This window comes from Maylandia zebra, linkage group LG9 (assembly GCF_041146795.1).
Source record: "Maylandia zebra isolate NMK-2024a linkage group LG9, Mzebra_GT3a, whole genome shotgun sequence".
NCBI lineage: Eukaryota > Metazoa > Chordata > Actinopteri > Cichliformes > Cichlidae > Maylandia > Maylandia zebra.
The window spans coordinates 37,622,952-37,648,715 of record NC_135175.1 but is presented as its reverse complement, the minus strand read 5'-3'; the positions used below and the strand labels follow the sequence as shown (position 1 = coordinate 37,648,715).

The 25,764-nt window shown below is 44.0% G+C and overlaps 1 protein-coding gene across 1 annotated transcript in view; it reads right to left on the bottom strand.

The window, feature by feature from the left end:
• Positions 1-14,545, bottom strand: part of LOC101475819 (NACHT, LRR and PYD domains-containing protein 3) — a 37,730-nt gene extending 23,185 nt beyond the window's left edge. Inside the window, exons 1-5 of the mRNA XM_024803725.2 lie at positions 14,501-14,545; positions 10,581-10,891; positions 2,100-3,900; positions 1,827-2,000; positions 1,309-1,482 (exon numbers count right to left, since the gene is read on the bottom strand). Of these exons, the coding sequence (XP_024659493.2) occupies positions 1,309-1,482; positions 1,827-2,000; positions 2,100-3,900; positions 10,581-10,857 (2,426 nt within the window). The 5' untranslated portion in view covers positions 10,858-10,891; positions 14,501-14,545. The remainder of the gene's footprint in view (positions 1-1,308; positions 1,483-1,826; positions 2,001-2,099; positions 3,901-10,580; positions 10,892-14,500) is intronic.
• Between the last annotated feature and the right edge of the window lie 11,219 nt (positions 14,546-25,764).

Sequence of the window (25,764 nt, the reverse complement as noted above, 5' to 3'; positions counted from 1 at the left end):
CTTTACTTGTATTTGAGAAACTCTACTCACTACTCACATTAAGTCAATGTATTTCACAGCATATTGTGTTGGAGTATTTTGGAGTTTTCACTTCTAAGCTCGAGTACTGTAATTCATTATTATCAGGATGTCCTAGAAACTCCCTGAAAAGCCTTCAGTTAGTCCAAAATGCTTCAGCAAGAGTACTGTAATCCGATTACTTTTTTCAAGTAACAAGTAAAGTAAGGGATTACTATTGAAAAAACGGTAATTAGATTACCGTTACTTTCCGGTAGGAACGCTGCGTTACTGCGTTACTAAAACCGTGATTTTTTGCGAGAATGTCTCATGACAGTGACGTAAGCGAGTGCGACGTTCGTGACAACAGCTGTGTGCAGATCAACAATGGATAATATATCGAGTGCGGGAGAGAGCATGAGCATGCAGCGTTTAAAGCGTGGAAGTACGGACCTTACTTTGAGTTTGATTCCATAAAAAGTGACAAAAACATTAGTGTCTGTTGTGCGTTGGAAGAAAACTTATTTTTACAGTGAAAAAAAAACCCTAAACGTCCAAGCAAGCACCAAGTGCGCTACGACGTAATGGGAAATTCACAGAGAAATTCGTGGATTCTTCCACTGACCGCTGCGGCACACCTGCACCAGGGTAAACCTCCGCCTACCCCACTCCTGCTTTACAGGTGAAAATAGAGCAAAAGGACCGCTAGTCTTTGATTTTATTTATTTTCTGCTGTGTTTTACTTGCATCTAATTGAAAGAGTGAGTTTCCTCAGAGTAGGTGTTTGCTGGCATGCAATTTACTTGGTGAGAACTTGGACACATGATCATGCTAAAATATAATTTTCACATCCCCACATTCAGTAGAAGTTCTAATAAAAGCCATTTGTAGACATGTATTCCAGTTCAGAATGTGAATTCTGTTGCATATAATTTAATTTTTGCTTGATGCATAAAGTTAAAAGATTAAAACTGATAAAACAAGTTTTAAAAAGGGACTTTTCCATTTGATTACATTTTGTATGATGGATTATGCAGAAAAAATAGAATTGGGCTGAAAGATCTATCGCTTTATCACCTCTTCAGGTTGTAAATCGTGTTTTTAAAAAGTAACTAAGTAACTAAGTAATTAATTATTTTTGAAAATAAGTAATCAGTAAAGTAATGGGATTACTTTTTGGGGAAGTAATCAGTAATTAGTTACTGATTACTTTTTTCAAGTAACTTGACCAACACTGCTGATGACATCTATCAGGTAAAGCATTGTTACATTATATTCATCTCAGTGCTCAGCTAAAACAAGGTGTCTGACCTCAGAGTCTCCAGTCTGCATTTCTGACTCTCCAGAAAACCACAGAGTTTCTCCACTCTTGAATCCCGTAGGTCATTGGAACTCAGCTCCAGCTCTTTCAGATATGAGGAGTTGGACTTCAGAGCTGAGCCCAGAGAATTACAGCTGATTTCTGACAAATTGCAACTCCTTAAACTGAATGAAAAATAGTACACTTAGTTCCACTGACATTAACATGAACCCTCCCTGTGTTGGGTAAATCAAAAGTACTGATTTCTGATGTCTAAATTGTGTGCACATTTTGTGAGTGTGCTTAATATTACATGATTTGTTAGATATAAATTATTCATTTTAAAAATTCATCTGATGAGCAGTAAAAAAAATATCTGTTGCAAATGTTTGTCATGATACATCCATGTATGGACACATATATATGGACTATACACTAAAATTTATGATGTCATGATGGTGTCCTTGACATTGAGCAAGAAAGATGACATGAAAGAAATTACACAAATCTGCAGTGTTTAAGATCTTACCTGAGACTGCCTAAAGTACAGTGTGTACTCATCAGTCCAGAGGAAAGTAGCTTCATCCCTGAATCTGGCAAACTGGTTTCACTCAGGTCAAGCTCTTTTACATTACTGGATGGGGAGCTGAGGATTGTGGCTAGAGCTTCACAGCTTCTCTCTGAGAGGTTACAACCCCTCAGCCTAAGAAAGAAAAGCAATAATATACACAGACTTAGAAATAATTCTTACTTTTTAGGAACTTAACTTAAACTTAAATAAATTATTAATAACTCCACCTACAGCACTTTCTTGGAGGCTTTGGCAACTGGAAGCAGCCTCAGAAGAGCCTCCTCTGAATTTGAGTCAGAGTATTTTTTCAGGTCAAACTCATTCAGATCTTTTTCTGATGACAGTAAGATGAAGACCAGAGCTGACCACTGAGCAGGAGACAGTTTATTTGTGGAGAGACTTCCTGATCTCAGGGACTGTTGGATCTCCTCCACTAGAGAACAATCACTGAGTTCGTTCAGACAGTGGAACAGATTGATGCATTTCTCTGCAGACAGGTTCTCATTGATCTTCTTCTTGATGTACTGGACTATTTCCTGATTATTCTGTGAGATACTTCCTATCTGTGTCAGCAGGCCTTGTGAGGGACTCTCATTGTTCAGCATTGAAAGACCCAGGAGGAAACGGAGGAACAAGTCCAGGTGTCCATTTGGACTCTGTAAGGCCTTCTTCACAGCACTCTTGTAAAACTGTTTAACTGTATGTTTGTTTCTGAAAACTTTAGACAACTGATATGTTTTTTCTTTAAGCAGGTTGACTCCAGAGTTGATGAAGGTCAGATGGACATAAAGAGCAGCCAGAAACTCCTGAACACTCAGATGGGTGAAGAAGAACACCTTGTCCTGGTACAGTCCTCTCTCCTCTTTAAATATGTGTGAGAACATTCCTGAGTACACTGAAGCATCACTGATATCGATGCCACACTCTGTCAGGTCTGATTCATAGAAGATCAGGTTTCCTTTCTGAAGCTGATCAAAGGCAAGTTTTCCCAGATACTCAATCATCTTCTTGATTTCGGGACTCCACCATGAATCTCTGTCAGCTCCGCCATTAGACTTGCCCTTCTTCCCTTTGGCTTGTAGCACCAGGAAGTGGCTGTACATATCAGTTAAAGTCTTGGGTAAATCTCTACCCTCACTGGTTTTCAGGAAATTCTCCAGAACTGCAGCAGTGATCCAGCAGAAGACTGGGATGTGGCACATTGTGTGGAGGCTTTGTGATGTCTCAATGTGGGAGATGATCCTGCCAGCCTGCTCCCTATCTCTGAATCTCTTCCTGAAGTACTCCTCCTTTTGTGGGTCAGTAAACCCTCTGATCTCTGTCACCATACAAACACAGTCAGAAGGGATCTGATTGGCTGCTGCAGGTCTTGTGGTTATCCATAGGTGAGCAGAGGGAAGCAATTTCCCCCTGATGAGGTTGGTCAGTAGCACATTCACTGAGGTGGACTCAGTAACATCAGTCAGGATTTTAGTTTTGTTGAAGTCCAGAGGAAGTCGACACTCATCCAGACCATCAAAGATGAACACAACCTTGAAGTCTTCAAAGCTGCAGATTCCTGCTTCTTTGGTTTCAGTAAAGAAGTGATGAACAAGTTCCACCAAGCTGAACTTTTCCTCTTTCAGCACATTCAACTCTCTGAAAGTGAATGGAAACATGAACTGGATGTCCTGGTTTGTTTTTCCTTCAGCCCAGTCCAGAGTGAACTTGTGTGCTAAGACTGTTTTCCCAATGCCAGCCACTCCCATTGTCAGCACTGTTCTGATTGGTTCATCTCTTCCAGGTGAGGCTCTAAAGATGGCTTCCTGTCTAATTGTTGCTTCTGGTCTGTCTAGTTTCCTGGATGCTGTTTCAATCTGAGTGACTTCATGTTTATTACTGACCTCTGCAGTCCCTCCCTCTATGATGTAGAGCTCTGTGTAGATCTGATTCAGAATTGTTTTGTTTCCTGCTTTAGCAATCCCCTCAAACACACACTGTAACCTCTTCTTCAGATTTGACTTGAACTTGTGCTGACATAATCTCTGAATCTCTGAAAGAAGAAAAAAATATTAAATAATAATACTAACTTTATTTATACAGCGCTTTCAAACAAAGTGCTGTACAGCTATTTGAAACTAAAAAGATAAATAAATAAAAGCGATACATATCAATACAAGTAAAAAACACAATACAAGTTAAAAACAGTAAGAATTTAAAAACTAGAAGGCATAGAATCAAGACATGTAAGATAGGGTGAACAAATATATCTTCAGCTTAGTTTTAAAAACCTCTAAAGAGCATGCCTGTCTACCTAATATCTCAAATCAAATGAGTAGATACTGTACAGAAAATCCATGATCAAGAATCAAGTGTCGTATCACTTAACTTGCCTTTTTCACTCTGCTTTTTCTTTTCATTTCAATTTATTATGATGGCCAAGATTATCAACAGGAAAGTTGTGTCGGGCATGCTGGTACAATTCATCAAGTGTTTATTCACTACCTAGAGTGGTATGTCTGCTAGCCTCTTGACAAAGAGCTGTCTCTGTCCCTCTCTACCTTCTAGATATGCCAGAAAGCCTGAATGACACACCAGAGTGATATACTGCCAAAACTGTTAGTTTTAGCTAGGTCACAGGTCACAGGTATATGACCCTTGACAAAATTTCCCATATGTGGGACTAATAAAGGTTATCTTATCTTATCTTATCTTATGATTGATTTGGTAACCATATCATCGAATCTGTGGCCACATGTTCTGGACATTCAGGTGAAGAGTAGGAGCTGAGTTGTCAACTGATCAACACCTGGAGTTTTGCAAGACACTGCAGTTGCAAGGTAGTTGGTGCCTGTCGTGTGGTAATCCCCAAAATAGATGGTGGACACTGAAGGTGAAGACAGCTATCAAGCTGAAGAAGTCCTGCTGGGCTTGGTTAGCCTGTGGGACTTCAGCAGAGGGTGTGCTCCAGCTACAAGGGAATCACACTTGTCAGACTCTGTGGCAAGGTCTATGTCATGGGATTGGAAAGAGGAGTTCATCCATTAGTGCCTCAGATATGGGAGAAACAATATGGGGTTTTTTCTGGTCATGGAACACTGGACCAGCTCTTTATCCTCTCAATGACATTTGAGGGTGTCTGGGAGTTTTCCCAGCCAATCTACATGTGTATTGTGGACCTGGAGAAGGCATTCAATGACGTCCCTCGAAGTATCCTGTTGGAGGTTCTTTGTGAAAATGTGTTAGAGTTAGGCTAAACTGTGTTGCCAGTTTTTATTGACAGAATTTCTAGACATGCCAGATGGCAGCAGGCTTTGACTTTGATGGGCTCAGAATCTTATCTCTATGTTTTGCAGACGATGTGGTTCTGCTGGCTTGATCAGGTGGTGGTTTCCAGCCTGGTCTTTAGCCAGAAAAAGGTGGAATACTCACTCCAGGTCAGGGACAAGTTGCTGCCCAAAATGAAGGTGTTTAGGTATCTCTGGGTATGGTTGGGGTGCTGTGACCGGTTGGAGTGAGAGAAAGAAGACAGGATAAAGACATGCTGGCGAAGAGAGCTAGAGATTGTCTGTGAAGGTTCTCAGTCATCCAGGTCATCGTAGTCAAAGGAGCTTGCAAAGAAAAGCGTCTGAACTTCTTTAAGTTGCTTGAAGATGTTTCACCTCTCATCCGAGAAGCTTCTTCAGTTCTAAGGTCAAATGGTGGAGAGTCCCAGATATAAACCTAGTGGGAGTAACCCCCCACAGAGGGACAAAAGGACCCCCTGATGATCCTCTAATCGCCTGAGCTAGGGTGTGAAACTGGGTGTGGGTCCAATCAGCCAGAGTTTCGGGTGAGTTCATTGTGAAACCTGGCTCCACCTTATCATGCGAATTCCTGAGGTCAGATGGCCCAGGATGTGAGTGGGCGTTAAGGCGTCTGGGGAGGGAACTCAAAACTGGATTATAGATGGCAGAGAGTTGGTGTCGTAAACCACCGCCTCTCTTCAAAGATGGTTGCTCACAGTGGACATAGATGGCTTCTTTCACTCCTCTTTCAAACCATCTGTCCTCTGTCCAAAATGTGAACATTGGCATCCTCGAAAGAGTGTCCTTTATCCTTAAGATGCAGATGGACTGCTGAGTCTTGTCCTGTGGAGGTGGCTCTTCCATGTTGTGCCATACGCTTGTGAAGTGGCTGTTTGGTCTCTCCAATGTAGAGGTCTGGGCATTCCTCGCTGCACTGTACAGCATACACCACATTGTTAAGTCTGTGTTTTGGAGTTTTGTCTTTCGGGTGAACCAGTTTTTGTCTGAGCGTGTTGCTGGGTCTGAAATGCACCGGGATGTCATGCTTGGAGAAAACTCTCCTGAGTTTTTCTGATACACCGGCTACATAGGGGATGACAATGTTGTTGCGTCTGTCTTTCTTATCCTCCCTCGCTGGTGTCTGATCTTCTTTTCTGTGCCTCTTTGCTGACTTTATAAACGCCCATTTAGGATAGCCGCACGTTTTGAGTGCTTCCTTTACATGCGTGTGTTCCTTCTTTTTTCCTTCAGGCTTAGAGGAAACATGTTCTGCCCGGTGGTGTAGGGTCCTAATTACTTCAAGTTTGTGTTCCAGAGGGTGATGGGCGTCAATCAGAATCAGAATCAGAATCAGAATGGGTTTTATTGCCAAATGTTGAGCAGGTTTACAACATTAGGAAATTGCTGCGGTGCTTCAGTGCAAACATACTGTCATAAATTGCGCTTAAATAGACATGAAAAAATAAAAGTAAGAATAAGAATTAAAAGTGCTACGTAGAAAGATATATGCATGAGATATACATGAGATATATACATGAGAATAAGAATTAAAAGTGCTACGTAGAAAGATATATACATGAGTGCAGGTGGTGATCAGTGCCAAAACATGGAATGATGCAGTGAACACAGCGTAGGGTCATGTGTTAGTGGTGGGAACAGTCGTACGTTTATTGTTCATGTGTCCAACAGCAGAGGGGAAGAAACTGTTCTTATGGCGAGAGGTTCTGGTGCGAATGGACCGGAGCCTCCTGCCTGAGGGGAGCAGGTCAAACAGACTGTGTCCAGGGTGAGAAGGGTCAGCTGAGATCCAAGCTGCACGCCGCAGTGTCCTGGAGGTGTACAGGTCCTGCAGAGATGGGAGTCTACAGCCAATCACCTTCTCAGCAGAGCGCACAACACGCTGCAGTCTCTGTTTGTCCCTGATAGTGGCTCCAGCGTACCACACGGTGATGGAGGAGGTGAGGATGGACTCGATGATTGCGGTGTAGAATTGCATCATCGTCCGTGTTGGCAGGTTGAATTTCTTCAGCTGCCTCAGGAAGTACATCCTCTGCTGGGCTTTCTTGATGACGGAGATGATGGTGGGCTCCCACTTCAGCTCCTGAGTGATCGTGGTACCCAGGAAGCGGAATGAGTCCACAGAGGTGATGGGGGTGTCAGTCAGGATGATGGGGGGGAGTGGGGCTGTGTGCTTCCTGAAGTCCACAATAATCTCCACTGTCTTCTGGGCATTCAGCACCAGGTTGTTGTGGCTGCACCAAGACACCAGACGTTCAACCTCCATCCTGTAGGCAGACTCATCCCCGTCCGAGATGAGCCCAATAAGGGTGGTGTCATCTGCAAACTTGATTAGCTTGACAGACTGGTGGGTGGAGGTGCAGCAGTTGGTGTACAGGGAGAAGAGCAGAGGAGAAAGAACACAGCCCTGAGGGGAGCCGGTGCTGATGGTCCGAGAGTCCGAGACATTCTTTCCCAGCCTCACATGCTGCTTCCTGTCCGTCAGGAAGTCAGTGATCCACCGGCAGATTGGATCGGGCACATTCATCTGGGAAAGCTTGCCTTGGAGATGGTCTGGAAGGATGGTGTTGAAGGCAGAGCTGAAGTCCACAAACAGGATCCTGGCGTAGGTTCCTGGGGAGTCCAGATGCTGCAGGATGAAGTGTAGGGCCATGTTGATGGCGTCATCTACAGACCTGTTGGCTCTGTATGCAAACTGCAGGGGGTCCAGGAGGGGGGCCATGAGGGTCTTGAGGTAGGAGAGAACCAGGCGCTCAAATGACTTCATGACCACAGAGGAGGTACTGGTCCGTGTGTGTGGGCTTCCGGTAAACTTTGATGTTGAGGTTGCCATTCTCTTCAATGTCCACAGCACAGTCCAGGAAAGGCAAACAGTTATCCTTTGTGTCTTCCCTGGTGAACTTGATGTTTTTATCCACAGCGTTAATGTGCGCAGTGAAGGATTCCACTTCTTGTGTCTTGATTTTGACCCAGGTGTCGTCCACATATCTGTACCAGTGGCTGGGTACTCTTCCTTTGAAAGAGCCAAGAGCCTTCCTTTCCACTTCCTCCATGTAAAGGTTGGCTACAATAGGTGACACAGGGGAGCCCATGGCACAGCCATGTTTTTGTCTGTAGAAGCCTTCGTTGTATTTGAAGTAAGTGGGGGCTCGTCCGGGATAAATTTTGAATATGGCACAGTTTAGCCTGGGTGATTTTATAGCTAAGCCTTCATTAGACCAGCTTGATGCATGTAGGAAGGAGGATTTATGTGCTGTTGCCGCGCATTATGAAATCCCTGTGGCTAAGACCATGAAGAAGAGCGAGTTAAAGTCTCTTGTGGTCAGTGGGTTGGTTGGGAAAGGTGTGTTCCCTTTGGACGCGGACACTAGGGATGCAGCGTCGGTCTTTGAAACCTCTGATCAGCCTGAGGATTGTGCTGAGGAGGGGACAGTGACACCTATTGTGGTCAAACCAGGTGGGGGAAAACCCCCAGCCTCTCTTCCACGGTTTGAGCCCTTCTCTGTCGAATCCAGTAATTCCAGTGTTGGTGCACGTTTAAAGGTACATTTGGCTCATCTTGAACTTGAAGCCAAAGCAAGGGAACGTACAGCTTATAGTTTCTGAGTGTTTGGCTCTTAAACGTAAACAAGTGCCCCAGCAATTAAAACAAGCTAAAGGGGTTGGCCTAGTCAAGTCGCTAAACTGCCCCTCTAATATGACCACGAGTGAACCTGATAAGTGTTTTAAACCCTTCATTTTTGATGGTTTTGTCTCCTTAACAGGGTTTCCTGGGGATCAGAAGCCCGGGAGAATACTAAGGGACACGGGTGGCTCACAATCATTTCTATTGGCCGATGTTTTACCAGTCAGTGATGAGTCATCCTGTAACGTAAGTACAATAGTGCAAGGTATTGGGATGGCCTACATACCAGCACTGTTACATTGTGTTCATGTGCAGTCGTTTTGAGTGCTTCCTTTACATGCATGTGTTCCTTCTTTTTTCCTTCAGGCTTAGAGGGAACATGTTCTGCCCGGTGGTGTAGGGTCCTAATTACTCCAAGTTTGTGTTCCAGAGGGTGATGGGAGTCAAAGAGGAGGTACTGGTCCATGTGTGTGGGCTTCCGGTAAACTTCGATGTTGAGGTTGCCATTCTCTTCAATGACAGATTGAAGAGATTAATAACAAGTAGTGATTGATGCGGACATTGTACCAGTCCATCAGAGAGAAATAAGCTTTCTCAGAAAGGTGACTGGTGTCATGGGCCGCGGCCCGGCGTCCGGGGTGCTGTTGGGATGCCCACGCCCACGGGCGTGGCTGCTAACCCCACACCTGCATCCCATCCCAGGCGATCACCAGGTGGACTATTTAATCCTGCCCTACCTGCTGCTCCACGCCAGTCCGTAGTCGCCTCTCAGCGGTAACGTACACCTGCGGGAAAAACCCTTATGACAAATTGTCCATTGGAACTGACTCTGTTTTACCCTGTGTACTCAGATCACAACTTGGCGTTTTTGCGAGCTTCCTGCCTGTCCACCTGTCCGCCTGAGATTCGGAAGCACTATCAGCCTCGCCGTCTCGACCCTTTTGGAGCCCCCCTCTGGTTCACTCAGCCCGGCTACCTCCATAAGACGCATACTCCACCTTCCCTCGTATGCTGCCTTTTTTCCGCACCCCAGTAATCTGTTTCTCTTTTGTTTTGCAGCTTCTCACAGCCCCGCTCTCGGCATTCCCTGCGCAGTTCACCTCCCCAGTCCCTCGGTTTCTTCTGGTTCCATACGTTGTTTTTTCGGCTACCCTCACGGGACACCTTTAGTTATAATAAATTTGCTTTCTTTATTCCCTCCTACCCTGGTGTGTGTGTTCTGCTTCTGGGTCCAGCTTGCGCATGGAACTTTGGTTCATGACAACTGGCCTCTGCCTCTCAGGCATGTTCCACAGGAATGAGGCCTGGAGCAGACCCAGGACATGCTGTGGAGATTTCATCTCTTCACTAAGCTGGAGGTGATGGCTGGGGAGAGGGAGGTCTGGGTATTGTTGACTAGGAAATCCTCTATTTTAAAATCATATGTTGTTAGTAGGTTTTATACAGTTTTAAATGACATCTAAACCACCCTCCCAATTAGTTTAACCTAATCAAGCAACATATATTTAATTAATATATTTTAAAACGAATACAATCATGTTTAAAAAGGCAGTGATTCAAACTTGCAAACTTGCACTTGTGCATTAACTCATATAGAAAACAAGAACAAATAGATTCAAGGTCATGACTAACTCATCAATAAACATGACAGTAATTTAATTTCTGGTGTTTGGCTGGACCAGCGTGTCTATCAATGCTATGGATGGTTATGACATATGAATCACGTGACCTAATCAATGTTTTTATTGCTTTCTTTCTTAATAACTTTGTAATATCCCACTTATTAATCCTTCCCTGATTTACCTGTGGGTTCTGAGGTTATGTCTTTCAAATTTTTCAGCAGATCATTTTTGTCAATCTTCACCAAAGCCATTTTAGTAACTTTAACGGTATTGGTTGAGTAGGTCTGGAACATTTGATCGACTGTGTCCAGCCTGTCTGCGTTCTCCAGCCGACTTGTTGGGATTGATGGGAAACCTTCCATGGCCCCCTTCTGACACAGTATCCACTTGAATTTTTTGAAGTCATCACCTCCCAAGTCCTCCAAGGTCTGCAGAAGGACTTCTTTATGTGTCGCCATCTTTTATCATATGAAGATTCAACAGGTGTCAGAACTGTAAAAACAACAATTTTCTGGTTTATCAATGCTCACGGTAATTACAAGTGTTTTAATTCATTCATAGACAACTCAATTTGAAAAGAAACAAAACACAGAAACACACCAGGGCTGTTCCTAGGTATCGCTGATATCATGAGTTAAGAAAGCTGATTTTGCTGATTTAAAGGCGAAACCTGTGTGAGTGTGAGAATTTCGGGGTCTTATCAGTTAATTCCAGCTGTGATTAACCCTTTAAAGAAAAGCGTGTCGTATTTGATACGTGTTTTTGTGTTTTTGGGACTTCTACGTCAACAGCGTGACTTTTTTTTTTTTATCCTTAAAAATGATAGAAATTGCTAAATATAAATGACTTATATAGCAAATGCAGCACTTGTTTCTCTTTTTGTTTTTGGAGCCATTTATAAGTGGACTTGCCGGTGTGTGTTGGATCATTGCCTTGCTGTCTTGCAAAAAAAGAAAAAAAAAGGTTTGCGGTTAAAAAACGACTAACTACAAGGCACAGAAGGAAAGAAACTCCATGCAAAGAAAAAAATCCAGATACCTGGATAATTTAGTGTAATGCCATGACTAACCCCTAAACTAATTCAAGATTGTTTAAATTGACTATGTTTGTAATTATATACTTTTGTAAAAGAAAAATTAAGCCAACAAGCACTTAAAAATGCTTCAGTGAAAAGTGTGAAATGAAGGGTTACAACAGGATGTTTGAATACAGGATGTTATACAGAGTTGGCCTAACCACCAACTGATAAGGTTCCTTAGAAGCATGTTGGCTGCTCGACATACACACTAATAAAAGTGCAGAAATGTGTCAGGCTCTTTAGCCTGTACATGGGTTACTCTGCACTTTTCTTGCTCCGTTTGAGAAACTAGAAGCACTGAGTGTGAAGCAGAAGAAGAATATCTACAGGATTCACACCATTAGCATCAGTTTAGTTTTTATGTATTAACAGAACCCTAAAACTTCAAAGTTATCCGTGCCTTCTCTAAGACATCAGAGCACAAACAAGGCTGGATTAAACCCATCTCTAATGCTTTCATTCTTTGAAAAAGCTAATGGTTCTGCAGGTCAGAGTGAACTTCTTACTTCTAGGCCCTCAGGGTCATTCACCCTCAGCGCGCAGCGCTGCCTAAGACAGAAGGAGATGACCACAAATGCTGGATGAATCACATAGCAGCCATCAAAGTGAAACCCCTCCCTCAGTGTAACAGTTCCTTCTCAGTCCTCCAATCATGGCCACAGAAAAATGATTTAAATCACAGAACTCTTTAATCTGACATTTGTACTGGAGGAACAAAAAAAGCAAAAATCACATACTCCACATTAGAAAATTACATCACAGAGCAGACTGGAAGAAACAAATATGCCTTATTTTAATCTCATAAAGTAACCCCCACACACGTTAAAACAGAGAGAGGAGTCTACCAATACTAATGTTGTTCCATAAAGATGTTATAAAGTGGGTGATCAAAGTTGTTCAAGCTTCTAACATCTTTAGTTTGCATCTTTCCATCACATCTCCCAGCTTGTCCAGTCTGGCTTTAATTACAGAGCCAGCTTTTGCTGCGAGATCGATCAACTTTAGACCAGACAACAAACTACGGAGGCTCCGGAAAAGTGCAATCAAACGATGAGTTTTATTATCACAGGAGAACAACCAACCGTCAGCATACGGATTGTTTTGCTCTGACAAGAATACATTGGGTTCTGGTTTTATAGGATAAAATATCACACCTACGTCAATACAGTTCAAAAATACATGGTGACAGACGGACAAAAGTTCAACCCGTGCAGACAAGGGTACATCACGTACATATAACCTTACACTGACATATAACTTCTCCTTTCTACATTACTTGCCTTTTATGGTAATAACTTCAGGTCTCAGCATCTCTAAGAGCTAATAATGGACCCTCGTCATTAATCACTAAGTAGAGTACTTTGCAGCCAGTCTCAAACTGAAGCAGAAGATGCTTAGGCCTTTGCTCAGACCTGCTACTAGATTAATATGTGTATCGTAAGCGTGCATGCAATTAACCTGCTATGTTCTCATCTCCCCTCAGCATGTATCATCTGGACACTCTCACCAGTGAAGCTTAAAACCTTCTAGAATGGAACATCAACTCTAACCAAGCACATTCATGCATTGTGTATAAAATGAACTCAACCTATAAAAATAGAAAGGTCAATGTGATGACAGACATATTCAATGCAATATAAACCCTGCAGGAAATATTACTGATAAATGATACTGTAAAACATGTTATTAATACATTCTTCATAAGGCAGATTATATGGTAGCAATAAAAGAATCTCTGAATCCCAACACTTTCCTCACTAGTTTGTTTCCTTTCATCCTTGTTTCTGATGATTCCTTGCCAGCAGACTGCAGCACAGAACAGCACACCTGCTGCCACAGACTTATAGAACATCTGCAGCATTTTACTGCAGATATCAATGGATCTTAGTTCCCTTAACAAAAAAGAAAAGGTGATTTGGCAGTCTAGTTTGTTATCTGGTTATAAACCTAGATATTTAGATTTTGATATCAACCCTATGTCCACCCCACAAGCGTTCACAGGCTGGAGGGGAGGCCAGAAACTTTGGAAATCTCATTTCCTTTAACTTACAGGTGTTCAATATGAGGTCATTTTTGCCTTCCCCAAACCGGAGCACCAGTTCACACTTCCTCATCCCTCATCACCCATCGTTACAGAGGATGTGGTCCCAGCTAGTGAATGTGAGACTGCAGTAAAGTGAATGATTGAGGCGTACATGTGAGTTCAGTCCCACCCCTGACTAAAACCTGGGTCTGAAACTCCCTCACTGTACATGTTTGGGTTTCCAAAGAGGTTAAATTGATGAGAAATGGAAGCAAAGACTTCAAATATATGTTACCACATAAAACGTGTTTTGGTTGTTCTAATTGATCACATTTAAAAGTGTCAGTCTCTTTCTCCCCATCGTTACTGTCATTCACGACAGAAGCTGTGCTGTCTTAGATCTGCATGTGTCCTTCTTTAATGCCTTTTATTTCCTCCTTTATTCTTATCACATTTACGTTGGAGGAATGCTGGCAGTAACTGATTGGACTATTGTGGCATTTCAACAATTGTAGGAATTGCCTTTTAAACTTCTGCCCTGAACTTATGCACTTTAAGAGGATATAATCACATTCCACACAAAAAGGAACAAAATAAAGGGAAGAGGAGGCTCCCTGGGCGTCCTGCAGGAGCTGCAGACTTATTGTGGTGCTTTTCTTCAGTAATATTACTAATTTACTGTCAATTAATTTTCTATATTCATGATTTTTTTCCCCTTGCACCAAGCTTTAAAATATGGAAGTTTGCAAGCATATATGTGCCTTACACCGTGAGCTGTGGCATAAAGACCAGCAGTAAGTGTTACGTGTGCTGCCACAGTGGGTGGTCACAGGACTCTTTCACCCCTGTGTCACCACTGCTCCCATACATATCTGTCAGGCATTTGTTCTATCTGAATATTTTACTCTACTATCAGTCTGAACAAACAGGTCTATTCAATACAAATACTGTTAGAACATGAAGTATATCACCAGGTCGAAGAATGTGGACCAACACTCACCTTGTTTTTCTGTTCCTGCTCTGTCAGCTGTGAAGTGGAGTCTGATCTGGAAGTCCTAAAGCTTTTCAAAGCTACCTCTTATGTGCAGTGTAGCCCCTCCTCTCTGCAGTCACAGGAAGGCACATATTTCCTGACACTTTCAGAGGCCTTTATTCACCAACACCAAATGCTCTCAGACTGTGCAAACTAAAGTGCACACAGAATTATACACATAATCAGTTTTGTTCTTAGCGCTGTGTGTAGGTTAATGAATCCGAATCATCTGAAACTGCAGGCTTGAAACAGCGATGATGCTTAGAGGAGCCTACAACACAGAAACCAGGAAAAGCTCAGGGAGGGAGCCAGAAGAGGTCCACCTTTTCCATGAAAATAACAAATAGAATAGAATTCATTAAAATAAACACAGTGTGTAAAATAAATCTTTAATACGTCACCAATTTTTAAAGTAAATATATTTCAGTTTCCCGAGGAAAGACTGCAGCATTTGGTACTGCATATGACTGTTCTGCTGGTACAAAGGTACAGTCTCGTTCTGTTTGGGCTCCACAGGTTTAGGGGAAAAGACCACTGATGAGGTAAAAGTATAAGGTGCTACTGATGTGAAATGCTCACCAGACGTTGGTAACAACCCATCCAAGCATGCGTGCAAAGACATCAAACCATGTCTATAAATTAAATGATGTGTAACAATGAAAAGTGACAAGTTTGGAGGGCAACGGGTTACGAGCTAGAGTCAGGCTCCGGTTTGTGAGAGTGGAATTGTGCAGCGTTGCTGTTATAGTTAGTGTGGATTTTTGTATAAGGTGTGTTTGGTTGGTGGTTTGGTGTGTGAGTGAGGTAAGTAGGCGAGTCGGCCGAAGGCCTGTACAGGTCCGGTAACGGTCTCCTGCAGACTTCTTCTCATAGACCAGGGTTGGCACTGATGGAGGGCAGAAGGAGTGAGTGGAATAGTATGGATGGTAGTGAAGATGAAGAGATTGGCGGTCAGGGTGAAGAGAATGAGTGGGAAAAGGTTGGAAAGGGGACGGAACGGGAGGGACTGATAGTGAAGGTAATGAAGAGGGAACGAGTTCGAGTATGAATGTAATTGTCAGGTGTGAGGAAGAGGGTGTAAAGAAACTAGATCCACTTGAGCTAACAAGAGCACTTAAGGTACAAGTTGGGGAAATCAAGTATGCTAAGATACTCAGAGATGGAAATTTACTGGTGGGTTGTAACACAGAGGTACAGGTGGAAAAAGCAAGGAAACTTGTGGAGGTGTGCAAAGTCAAAGTGACGAATACTGCAAGAGTAGGGGAAAGGAGCACTAGTGGAACTAAAGGAGTTATTGTGGGCTGCCGTTAAATGTAAATATGAAAGAACTGGTGGAGAATTTAAAACTAAGAACTGGAGAAGTTAAAGGAGCAAGGAGAATGACAAGAGGTCCAGAGAGAGTAGAAACAGAAACTGTGGTGGTGGAATTTGACACAAAAGAGGTACCACAAGAGATCTTCTTTGGATTAATAAGATTCAGTGTGAGGGAGTTTGTGCCTAAACCAATGAGGTGTTTCAGGTGCCAAGAATTTGGACATATTGCCAAAGTGTGTAAAGGGAAGAGAAGATGTTCAATGTTCTGAGGATCATGAGTATGGGAAGTGTGGTGTGGGAGTAAAACCTAAGTGCTGTAATTGTGGAGGGGAGCACAGTGTTGTTTTTTGGGGATGTGAAGTGTTGAGGCAGCAGACAGTTATTCAAAAAACAAGAGTACTGCAGAGAGTGACATATGCAGAGGCGTGTAAAATGGTGGAGCAAGACAGACAGATTGGGAAACACCGGGTAGAGGAGAAAAAAGTAATGGTGAAGGTTATGGAAATAGTTGAAAGGAAAATAGAAGAAGAGAAGAAGAAGATGGTGACATTCATTGCGGGAGTAATAAATGCAACCTCAGATGTGAAGTCCAAGACGGAGAGAATCCAGATTATTGTGAAGGCAGCATGTCATAGTTTAGACATGAAGAATATCAGGTGGGAGGACATAAGAGGTGGAACAAGCAGTCAGGCGAGTCAAGAGGGATAATGTGGTGGTTAGTTCTTATAACCATATTAATCTTACAGTGGAATGCCAGGAGTCTCTTGTCAAATGGTCAAGATTTTAAACAGTTTCTATACGAGCAGACAGAAAAACCTGACATAATTTGTATTCAGGAAACATGGTTGAAGCTTTTTTGGATTTTAGAGTGTATGGATATGTTGCTGTTAGATATGATAGGGAAGAAGGAAATGGTGGTGGGTGCCTTGCGTTGATTAAGGAAGGTATTCCATTGAAGATAGGTGAGAGGGAAGGGGATTTGGAGTATGTAGTGATTAAGGTTTGGATAGGAGGGAAGGTGATCATGGTTGTTAATTTTTATAATCCTTGTAAAAAAGTTAGAGTTGAATAAACTGGGGGAAATGGACATGAAAGGAAATATTATCTGGTGTGGGGATTTTAATGCACACTATTTGTTATGGGGGAGTGAGAAAACAGACTACAATGGGGAAGTGTTAGAGGAATTTCTTGACAATGAAAATCTGGTATGTTTGAATACTGGGAAGACGACACGGTTTGATATTAGCTCTGGTAAGTCATTTGGTAGTGATCATTATCTGGTTGTGAGTGAAATAATGGTTGGTCAAATACAGGTACCTGAAACATTAGGAGGGAAGTGGGTGTTTGGGAAGGCGGAATGGGGGAAGCTTAGTAGGGTTTGTGAGGGGAAGTTTTTACAAGTTCAAGATAATGTGAGTGTTGAAAGTATGACTCAAGAAATCAGTCAAAGTATTCTAAGCTCTGCTGATGAGGCTATTCCAAAGACAACAGGGAAAGGTATGAGGAGAGCAGTCCCATGGTGGAATGACGAATGTCAGTTAGTAGTTAGAGAAAAAAATTAGAGCATTTAAGTTGGTTAAATGGTCTCATAATTTTCAACACTTAATTGACTACAAAAAAGCGCAGGCAAAAGTCAGGAGTACAATCAGAAGAACAAAGAGAACATACTGGAGAGATTTATGTAATACAATTGGTAGTAATACTCAAAAAGGGGAAGTGTGGGGGATGATCAGGGAGAAAGAAGAGACTTGGAGAGTTATCCAGTTCTTGATAAGAATAATCGAGCAGCTGTAACTGATGGGGAAAAAGCAGATTTATTGGCAAGTACTTTTGTGGATATACATAGTGGGAGAAATTTGTCAGATGAAAGTAAACGAGGAAGAGAGAGGACTAAAGAAAGAAATCTTGAAGCTTTAGGGAGGAAGGACAGTACTGCAGATGTAATGAGTTGTCCCTTATCTATTGGAGAACTGAAAAGAGCTCTGGGCAGGACCAGTAATAGTGCTCCAGGGAAGGATGAGATATGTTATGTTGTACGTTCGCCTTGTAATCGGAAGGTTGCCGGTTCGAGCCCCGGCTTGAACAGTCTCGGTCGTTGTGTCTATGGGCAAGACACTTCACCCGTTGCCTACTGGTGGTGGTCAGAGGGCCCGGTGGCGCCAGTGTCCAGCAGCCTCGCCTCTGTCAGTGCGCCCCAGGGTGGCTGTGGCTACAATGTAGCTTGCCATCACCAGTGTGTGAATGTGTGTGTGAATGGGTGGATGACTGGATATGTAAAGCGCTTTGGGGTTCTTAGGGACTAGTAAAGCGCTATATAAATACAGGCCATTTACCATTTATATGTCTGTGAAGGTTCTCAGTCATCCAGGTCATCGTAGTCAAACGAGCTTGTAAAGAAAAGCGTCTGGACTTCTTTAAGTTGCTTGAAGACGTTTCACCTCTCATCCGAGAAGCTTCTTCAGTTCTAAGGTCAAATGGTGGAGAGTCTCAGATATAAACCTAGTGGGAGTAAACCCCCACAGAGGGACAAAGGACCCCCTGATGATCCTCTAATCGCCTGAGCCAAGGTGTGAAACTGGGTGTGGGTCCCAATCAGCCAGAGTTTCGGGTGAGTTCATTGTGAAAGCTGGCCCCACCTTATCATGCGAATTCCTGAGGTCAGATGGCCCAGGATGTGAGTGGGCATTAAGGCGTCTGGGGAGGGATCTCAAAACTGGATTATAGATGGCAGAGAGTTGGTGTCGTAAACCCCCGCCTCTGTTCAAAGATGGTCGCTCACAGTGGACATAGATGGCTTCTTTCACTCCTCTTTCAAACCATCTGTCCTCTCTGTCCAAAATGTGAACATTGGCATCCTCGAAAGAGTGACCTTTATCCTTAAGATGCAGATGGACTGCTGAGTCTTGTCCTGTGGAGGTGGCTCTTCTGTGTTGTGCCATGCGCTTGTGAAGTGGTTGTTTGGTCTCTCCAATGTAGAGGTCTGAGCATTCCTCGCTGCACTGTACAGCATACACCACATTGTTAAGTCTGTGTTTTGGCGTTTTGTCTTTCAGGTGAACCAGTTTGTGTCTGAGCGTGTTGCTGGGTCTGAAATGTACCGGGATGTCATGCTTGGAGAAAACTCTCCTGAGTTTTTCTGATACACCGGCTACATAGGGGATGACAATGTTGTTGCGTCTGTCTTTCTTATCCTCCCTCGCTGGTGTCTGGTCTTCTTTTCTGTGCCTCTTTGCTGACTTTCAGAACGCCCATTTAGGATAGCCGCACGTTTTGAGTGCTTCCTTTACATGTGTGTGTTCCTTCTTTTTTCCTTCAGGCTTAGAGGGAACATGTTCTGCCCGGTGGTGTAGGGTCCTGATTACTCCAAGTTTGTGTTCCAGAGGGTGATGGGAGTCAAAGAGGAGGTACTGGTCCGTGTGTGTGGGCTTCCAGTAAACTTCGATGTTGAGGTTGCCATTCTCGGTGTTGAGAGCCAAGAGCCTTCCTTTCCACTTCCTCCATGTATAGGCTGGCTACAATAGGTGACACGGGGGAGCCCATGGCACAGCCATGTTTTTGTCTGTAAAAGTCTTTGTTGTATTTGAAATATGTAGTGGTGAGGCAGAGGTCTAACAGTGTGCAAATCTGATCGGGTGTGTAAAGGAAGCACTCAAAACGTGCGGCTATCCTAAATGGGCGTTCTTAAAGTCAGCAAAGAGGCACAGAAAAGAAGACCAGACACCAGCGAGGGAGGATAAGAAAGACAGACGCAACAACATTGTCATCCCCTATGTAGCCGGTGTATCAGAAAAACTAAGGAGAGTTTTCTCCAAGCATGACATCCCGGTGCATTTCAGACCCAGCAACACGCTCAGACACAAAACTGGTTCACCCGAAAGACAAAACGCCAAAACACAGACTTAACAATGTGGTGTATGCTGTACAGTGCAGCGAGGAATGCTCAGACCTCTACATTGGAGACCAAACAGCCACTTCACAAGTGCATGGCACAACATAATTCAATTCAATTTTATTTTATTTATATAGCGCCAAATCACAACATAAGTCGCCTCAAGGCGCTTCATAGATACAGAGAAAAACCCAACAATCATATGACCCCTTATGAGCAAGCACTTTGGCAACAGTGGGAAGGAAAAACTCCTTTTTAACAGGAAGAAACCTCCGGCAGAACCAGGCTCAGGGAGGGGCGGCCATCTGCTGCGACCGGTTGGGGTGAGAGAAGGAAGACAGGATAAAAGACATGCTGTGAAAGAGAGACAGAGATTAATAACAGATATGATTCAATGCAGAGAGGTCTGTTAATACATAGTGAGTGAAGAAGAACCACCTCCACAGGACAAGACTCAGCTGTCCATCTGCATCTTAAGGATAAAGGACACTCTTTCGAGGATGCCAATGTTCACATTTTGGACAGAGAGGACAGATGGTTTGAAAGAGGAGTGAAAGAAGCATCTATGTCCACTGTGAGCGACCATCTTTGAACAGAGGCGGGGGTTTACGACACCAACTCTCTGCCATCTATAATCCAGTTTTGAGTTCCCTTCCCAGACGCTTTAGCGCCCACTCAGATCCTGGGCCATCTGATCTCAGGAATTCGCATGATAAGGTGGGGCCAGGTTTCACAATGAACTCACCCGAAACTCTGGCTGATTGGGACCCACACCCAGTTTCACGCCTTGGCTCAGGGGATTAGAGGATCATCAGGGGGTCCTTTTGTCCCTCTGTGGGGGGTTACTCCCACTAGGTTTATATCTGGGACTCTCCACCATTTGACCTTAGAACTGAAGAAGCTTCTCGGATGAGAGGTGAAACGTCTTCAAGCAACTTAAAGAAGTCCAGACGCTTTTCTTTACAAGCTCCTTTGACTATGTTATGTTATGTTGAAACATATAAGTGATGAAGCGTTGACTAAATTGCTAATATTGTTTAATAAGGTCTGGAAAGTAGGGCATCTCCCACATCGATAGAAAGAAGCGCTAATTATACCAATAAAGAAACCAGGGAAAGACCACAGTGATCCTGGAAATTATAGGCCCATTGCTCTGACTTCCAATATGTGTAAACCAATGGAAAGGATAGTGAATGAGAGATTGGTACAATTTTTAGAGTCAAGAAATATATTAGCACTCTATCAGAGTGGTTTTCATAGAGGAAGAGGGATGATGGATCCTGTCTTATGTTTGGAAGATGATATCAGGAAAGCGCAAGTTAATAAAGAGGTGGTAGTTGCTGTCTTCTTTGATCTAAAAAAGGCATATGATATGCTTTGGAGAGAGGGTCTACTGATTAAGTTACATGAAGCGGGGATAGGAGGAAGTATGTTTAATTGGGTATTGGACTTTTTATGTGACAGAACAATTCAAGTTAAAATAGGGTCACATGTTTCTGAGCCGTGTGGAACAGAAAATGGAAAATGAAAATGGAACTCCTCAGGGAAGTGTGGTTAGCCCAACGGTTTTCTCACTTATGATCAATGACCTTTTTAAAGGTGTGTCTGATAGTTGTGGTAAATCACTTTTTGCTGACGATGGAGCATTATGGGTGAGGGAGATGAATGTTGACCATCTTGTCAAGAATCTTCAAGAGGGGATACAGTGGGGCAAAAAAGTATTTAGTCAGCCACCGATTGTGCAAGTTCCCCCACCTAAAATGATGACAGAGGTCAGTAATTTGCACCAGAGGTACACTTCAACTGTGAGAGACAGAATGTGAAAAAGAAAATCCATGAATTCACATGGTAGGATTTGTAAAGAATTTATTCGTAAATTAGGGTGGAAAATAAGTATTTGGTCACCTCAAACAAGGAAAATCTTTGGCTCTCACAGACCTGTAACGTCTTCTGTAAGAAGCTTTTCTGTCCCCCACTCGTTACCTGTATGAATGGCACCTGTTTGAACTCATCATCTGTATAAAAGACACCTGTCCACAGCCTCAAACAGTCAGACTCCAAACTCCGCCATGGCCAAGACCAAAGAGCTTTCGAAGGACACCAGGAAAAGTATTGTAGACCTGCACCAGACTGGGAAGAGTGAATCTACAATAGGCAAGCAGCTTGGTGTGAAAAAATCAACTGTGGGAGCAATCATCAGAAAATGGAAGACATACAAGACCACTGATAATCTCCCTCGATCTGGGGCTCCACGCAAGATCTCATCCCGTGGGGTCAAAATGATCATGAGAACGGTGAGCAAAGATCCCAGAACCACACGGGGGGACCTGGTGAATGACCTGCAGAGAGCTGGGACCAAAGTAACAAAGGTCACCATCAGTAACACACTACAACGGCAGGGAATCAAATCCCGCACTGTCAGACGTGTTCCGCTGCTGAAGCCAGTGCATGTCCAGGCCCGTCTGAAGTTTGCCAGAGAGCACATGGATGATACAGCAGAGGATTGGGAGAATGTCATGTGGTCAGATGAAACCAAAGTAGAACTTTTTGGTATAAACTCAACTCGTCGTGTTTGGAGGAAGAAGAATACTGAGTTGCATCCCAAGAACACCATACCTACTGTGAAGCATGGGGGTGGAAACATCATGCTATGGGGCTGTTTTTCTGCCAAGGGGACAGGACGACTGATCCGTGTTAAGGACAGAATGAATGGGGCCATGTATCGTGAGATTTTGAGCCAAAACCTCCTTCCATCAGTGAGAACTTTGAAGATGAAACGAGGCTGGGTCTTCCAACATGACAATGATCCAAAACACACCGCCCGGGCAACAAAGGAGTGGCTCCGTAAGAAGCATTTGAAAGTCCTGGAGTGGCCTAGCCAGTCTCCAGACCTCAACCCCATAGAAAATCTGTGGCGGGAGTTGAAAGTCCGTGTTGCTCGGCGACAGCCCCAAAACATCACTGCTCTCGAGAAGATCTGCATGGAGGAATGGGCCAAAATACCAGCTACTGTGTGTGCAAACCTGGTAAAGACCTATAGTAAACGTTTGACCTCTGTTATTGCCAACAAAGGTTATGTTACAAAGTACTGAGTTGTATTTTTGTTATTGACCAAATACTTATTTTCCACCCTGATTTACGAATAAATTCTTTACAAATCCTACCATGTGGATTCATGGATTTTTTTTTCACATTCTGTCTCTCACAGTTGAAGTGTACCTCTGGTGCAAATTACTGACCTCTGTCATCATTTTAAGTGGGGGAACTTGCACAATCGGTGGCTGACTAAATACTGTTTTGCCCCACTGTAGGTAAAGTAGAAAAGTGGGGTGGAGAATGGGGTTTTAAATTTTCTGTTGAGAAAACTAAAGTAATGTTTTTCACAAATAAGAAAATTGGGGGAAATAAATGGTTATACTTGTATGGGAAAGAGTTAGACAGGGTGGATTGTTTTCGTTTTTTGGGTGTGGTTTTTGACAAGAGATTAACTTGGAAAAATCACATAGAGCATGTTGTGGGGAAAAGTAAAAAGGTTCTTAATGTGTTGAGGTGTTTAGCTAATTTTGATGCACTTAAAAGTATTTATCTCACGTTAATTCAATCACGATTAGATTATGGGTGTGTGGTATATGGATCAGCGGCTAAAACTTCCTTAAAGAAGCTGGACGTATTCCAAGCTCGAGCACTGAGACTTTGCCTAGGGGCAGTTAAAACAACACCAATATGTGCTCTACAAGTGGAATCAGGAGAAATGCCACTGTATATTAGAAGGCAACAGCTGATGGTTAATTATTGGATAAATTTGAAAGCTCATGACGAAAACCATCCATCAAAAGTGTTAGGGAATTGTTGGGAAAGAGGAAAAGTTTTAAAAAATAGTTTTGGGTGGATTGGGGATGATACAGTGGGTGGGTACAGTTTCCTCTGCGGTGGGGTAGGGTGGGCTGCCCTGGGTCCTGTGGGGCTTGGTAGTGCTGCTGCCGTAGGCCCCGGTCTGGATGGACCTGAGCTCCCTTGCCTTGGTAGGTACCAGAGGACGGGGGTGCCTACTGGGGTCAGCGGGGGAGCTGGCCCTAGGGAGGGGCATCTTCCCCTCCCTCCTTTTCCTCCCCATCCCCGGCTACCTCCCTCTTCCCGCTCCACCACACTCACCCACACTGGTAGGGCCTTGGGGTGCGGGTGTGTCACCAGGGTGCAGGGGAGACATTCCCCCCCTCTGTCCCCTTCTGGCCACCTGTGCTTCAATTTTATCTCACAACTTAGACATCCACATTACTTACACTCTCATAACACACACATATATATAGGGCCTTGAGGGTGGGCACGTTAACGGCGTCCAGTGGACGGTCTGTGTAAACCTACCTCTGGCGCCGGTGCCCACCTCTCAATTTTAAATACATGTAGACATTGAAGGTTCTCGGGAGGGGCCGTGCTAACACCTGATGCTCTCTGGCAGCAGCACCATGCTCTCCCTTGTTTTAAATGCACTTTAGAACAACACGCAGCAACACTACACATGAGCGGGAGGAGGGAGGTATGGGGTCTTCACACACCCCCATTCTCTGCTAGCCATCGGGGCGGGGGGGCTGGGAGGAGATGTTGGCTGTCCGATTGGCCTCCCTGCTGCTGCGTAGCCTGGGACGGTCTGCTTGCCTCCACCCCGGGGGGAAGGGTAACATCTCTTGGGTCTGGGTGCTGTTTCCCCCTCTGGGGGCGAGGGTACCTGGACCCGGGGTATAGAGTATGTTTGGGGAGTGTGATTGTGTGTACATGTCCATTTATGTCAATCCTTACGTTGGGTGAGTGCTGAGTGTTTGTATATGTGTGCATGAGGGTGGGAATGCATGTTTGTGTCTGTGTGTGCCTGTTTGTCTGTGTTTATATGTCAGGTCGGGTCTTAGACTCCACCTCTCTGGGAACTCCCAGGCCCTCCAAAGTGTGGAGGCCTATCTCCCCTCACCACACTCCCTGCCGGTGACTGATGCCCTCAGGGGTCGGTGCATTGGTGGTTCTTGGTGTCCGGGGCTGGGTGCTCAGGTATGTACCAGCTCACTCCCGGTGGCTACTTGGCGGGGCCTGGCGCCTGTTGCTCGGTCAGGCCTCCTCCGGGGTGTGGGGGGCCCTCAGGCCTCCGGCCTCTGGGCCTGCGGCTTGGTTCACTCTGGCACAGCTGGCTGCCGGCAGAGCCGGCGGGCACGCCAGTGCAGCCCCCTCTAGCTTCTGCTCGGTGTCTACTGGGTGACGCCTCGTCTGGGGATCCTCAGCCCTTCCCATGAAGGTGGCACGGATGCCCCTCCGGTGGTCCTCCTTGGGCTCTCGCACTCTGGGGCCTCTGGATGTCTGGGGCCTGGATCTCCTCCATGCCTGCTTCATGTCCTGGGGGACGGGGCTATGGCTCTCTACATCCTCTTGCAGACCATTACATGTGGAAACCATTTGAATACAAGCGCGCTGATCCACACAGGTGTGCACACGCGTGTTCACTGCTCGTAGACTTAAATTACACCTTTCTTGGCTGCTACTTCAAAGCACATTGTGCGATGTCTGTCCTGCGTGCTGCACAACAACATTGAATATTTAGTATTTACTGCTGTTTACACTTAGCTAGATTAATGCGATGGTGTTGTTTAGTATGTTACTTTGTTTTTTTTTTGCTTGTTTTCTATTCTTTCGCGCTAAACAGGTGATCGAGAAGATTTATTTTATTTTTTTTTTTTTTTCCCCCTTTCTCACTGTCCCTCTCCCCTTCTGTTTTTCTTTTCCTTCCTCTTTCTTTCTCCCTTTCATATCCCTCACTCATGTCTGTCCCGTCTGTAACAACTGAAAATAAAATAAAATAAAAAATAAAAACAAAGGTCAATCAAATAGACCAATACGGCAATGCCACGATGATCCATTTGGCAAAATAAATCCATTGGGTATCGTTGTTGGTCTTCAGACAACAATTCTGATGGCTAAAGAACGAAATGGGACAGGCAAAAAAAAAAAAAAAGGATTGGGGATGATAGAGCGAGAGCTTTTAAAGTGT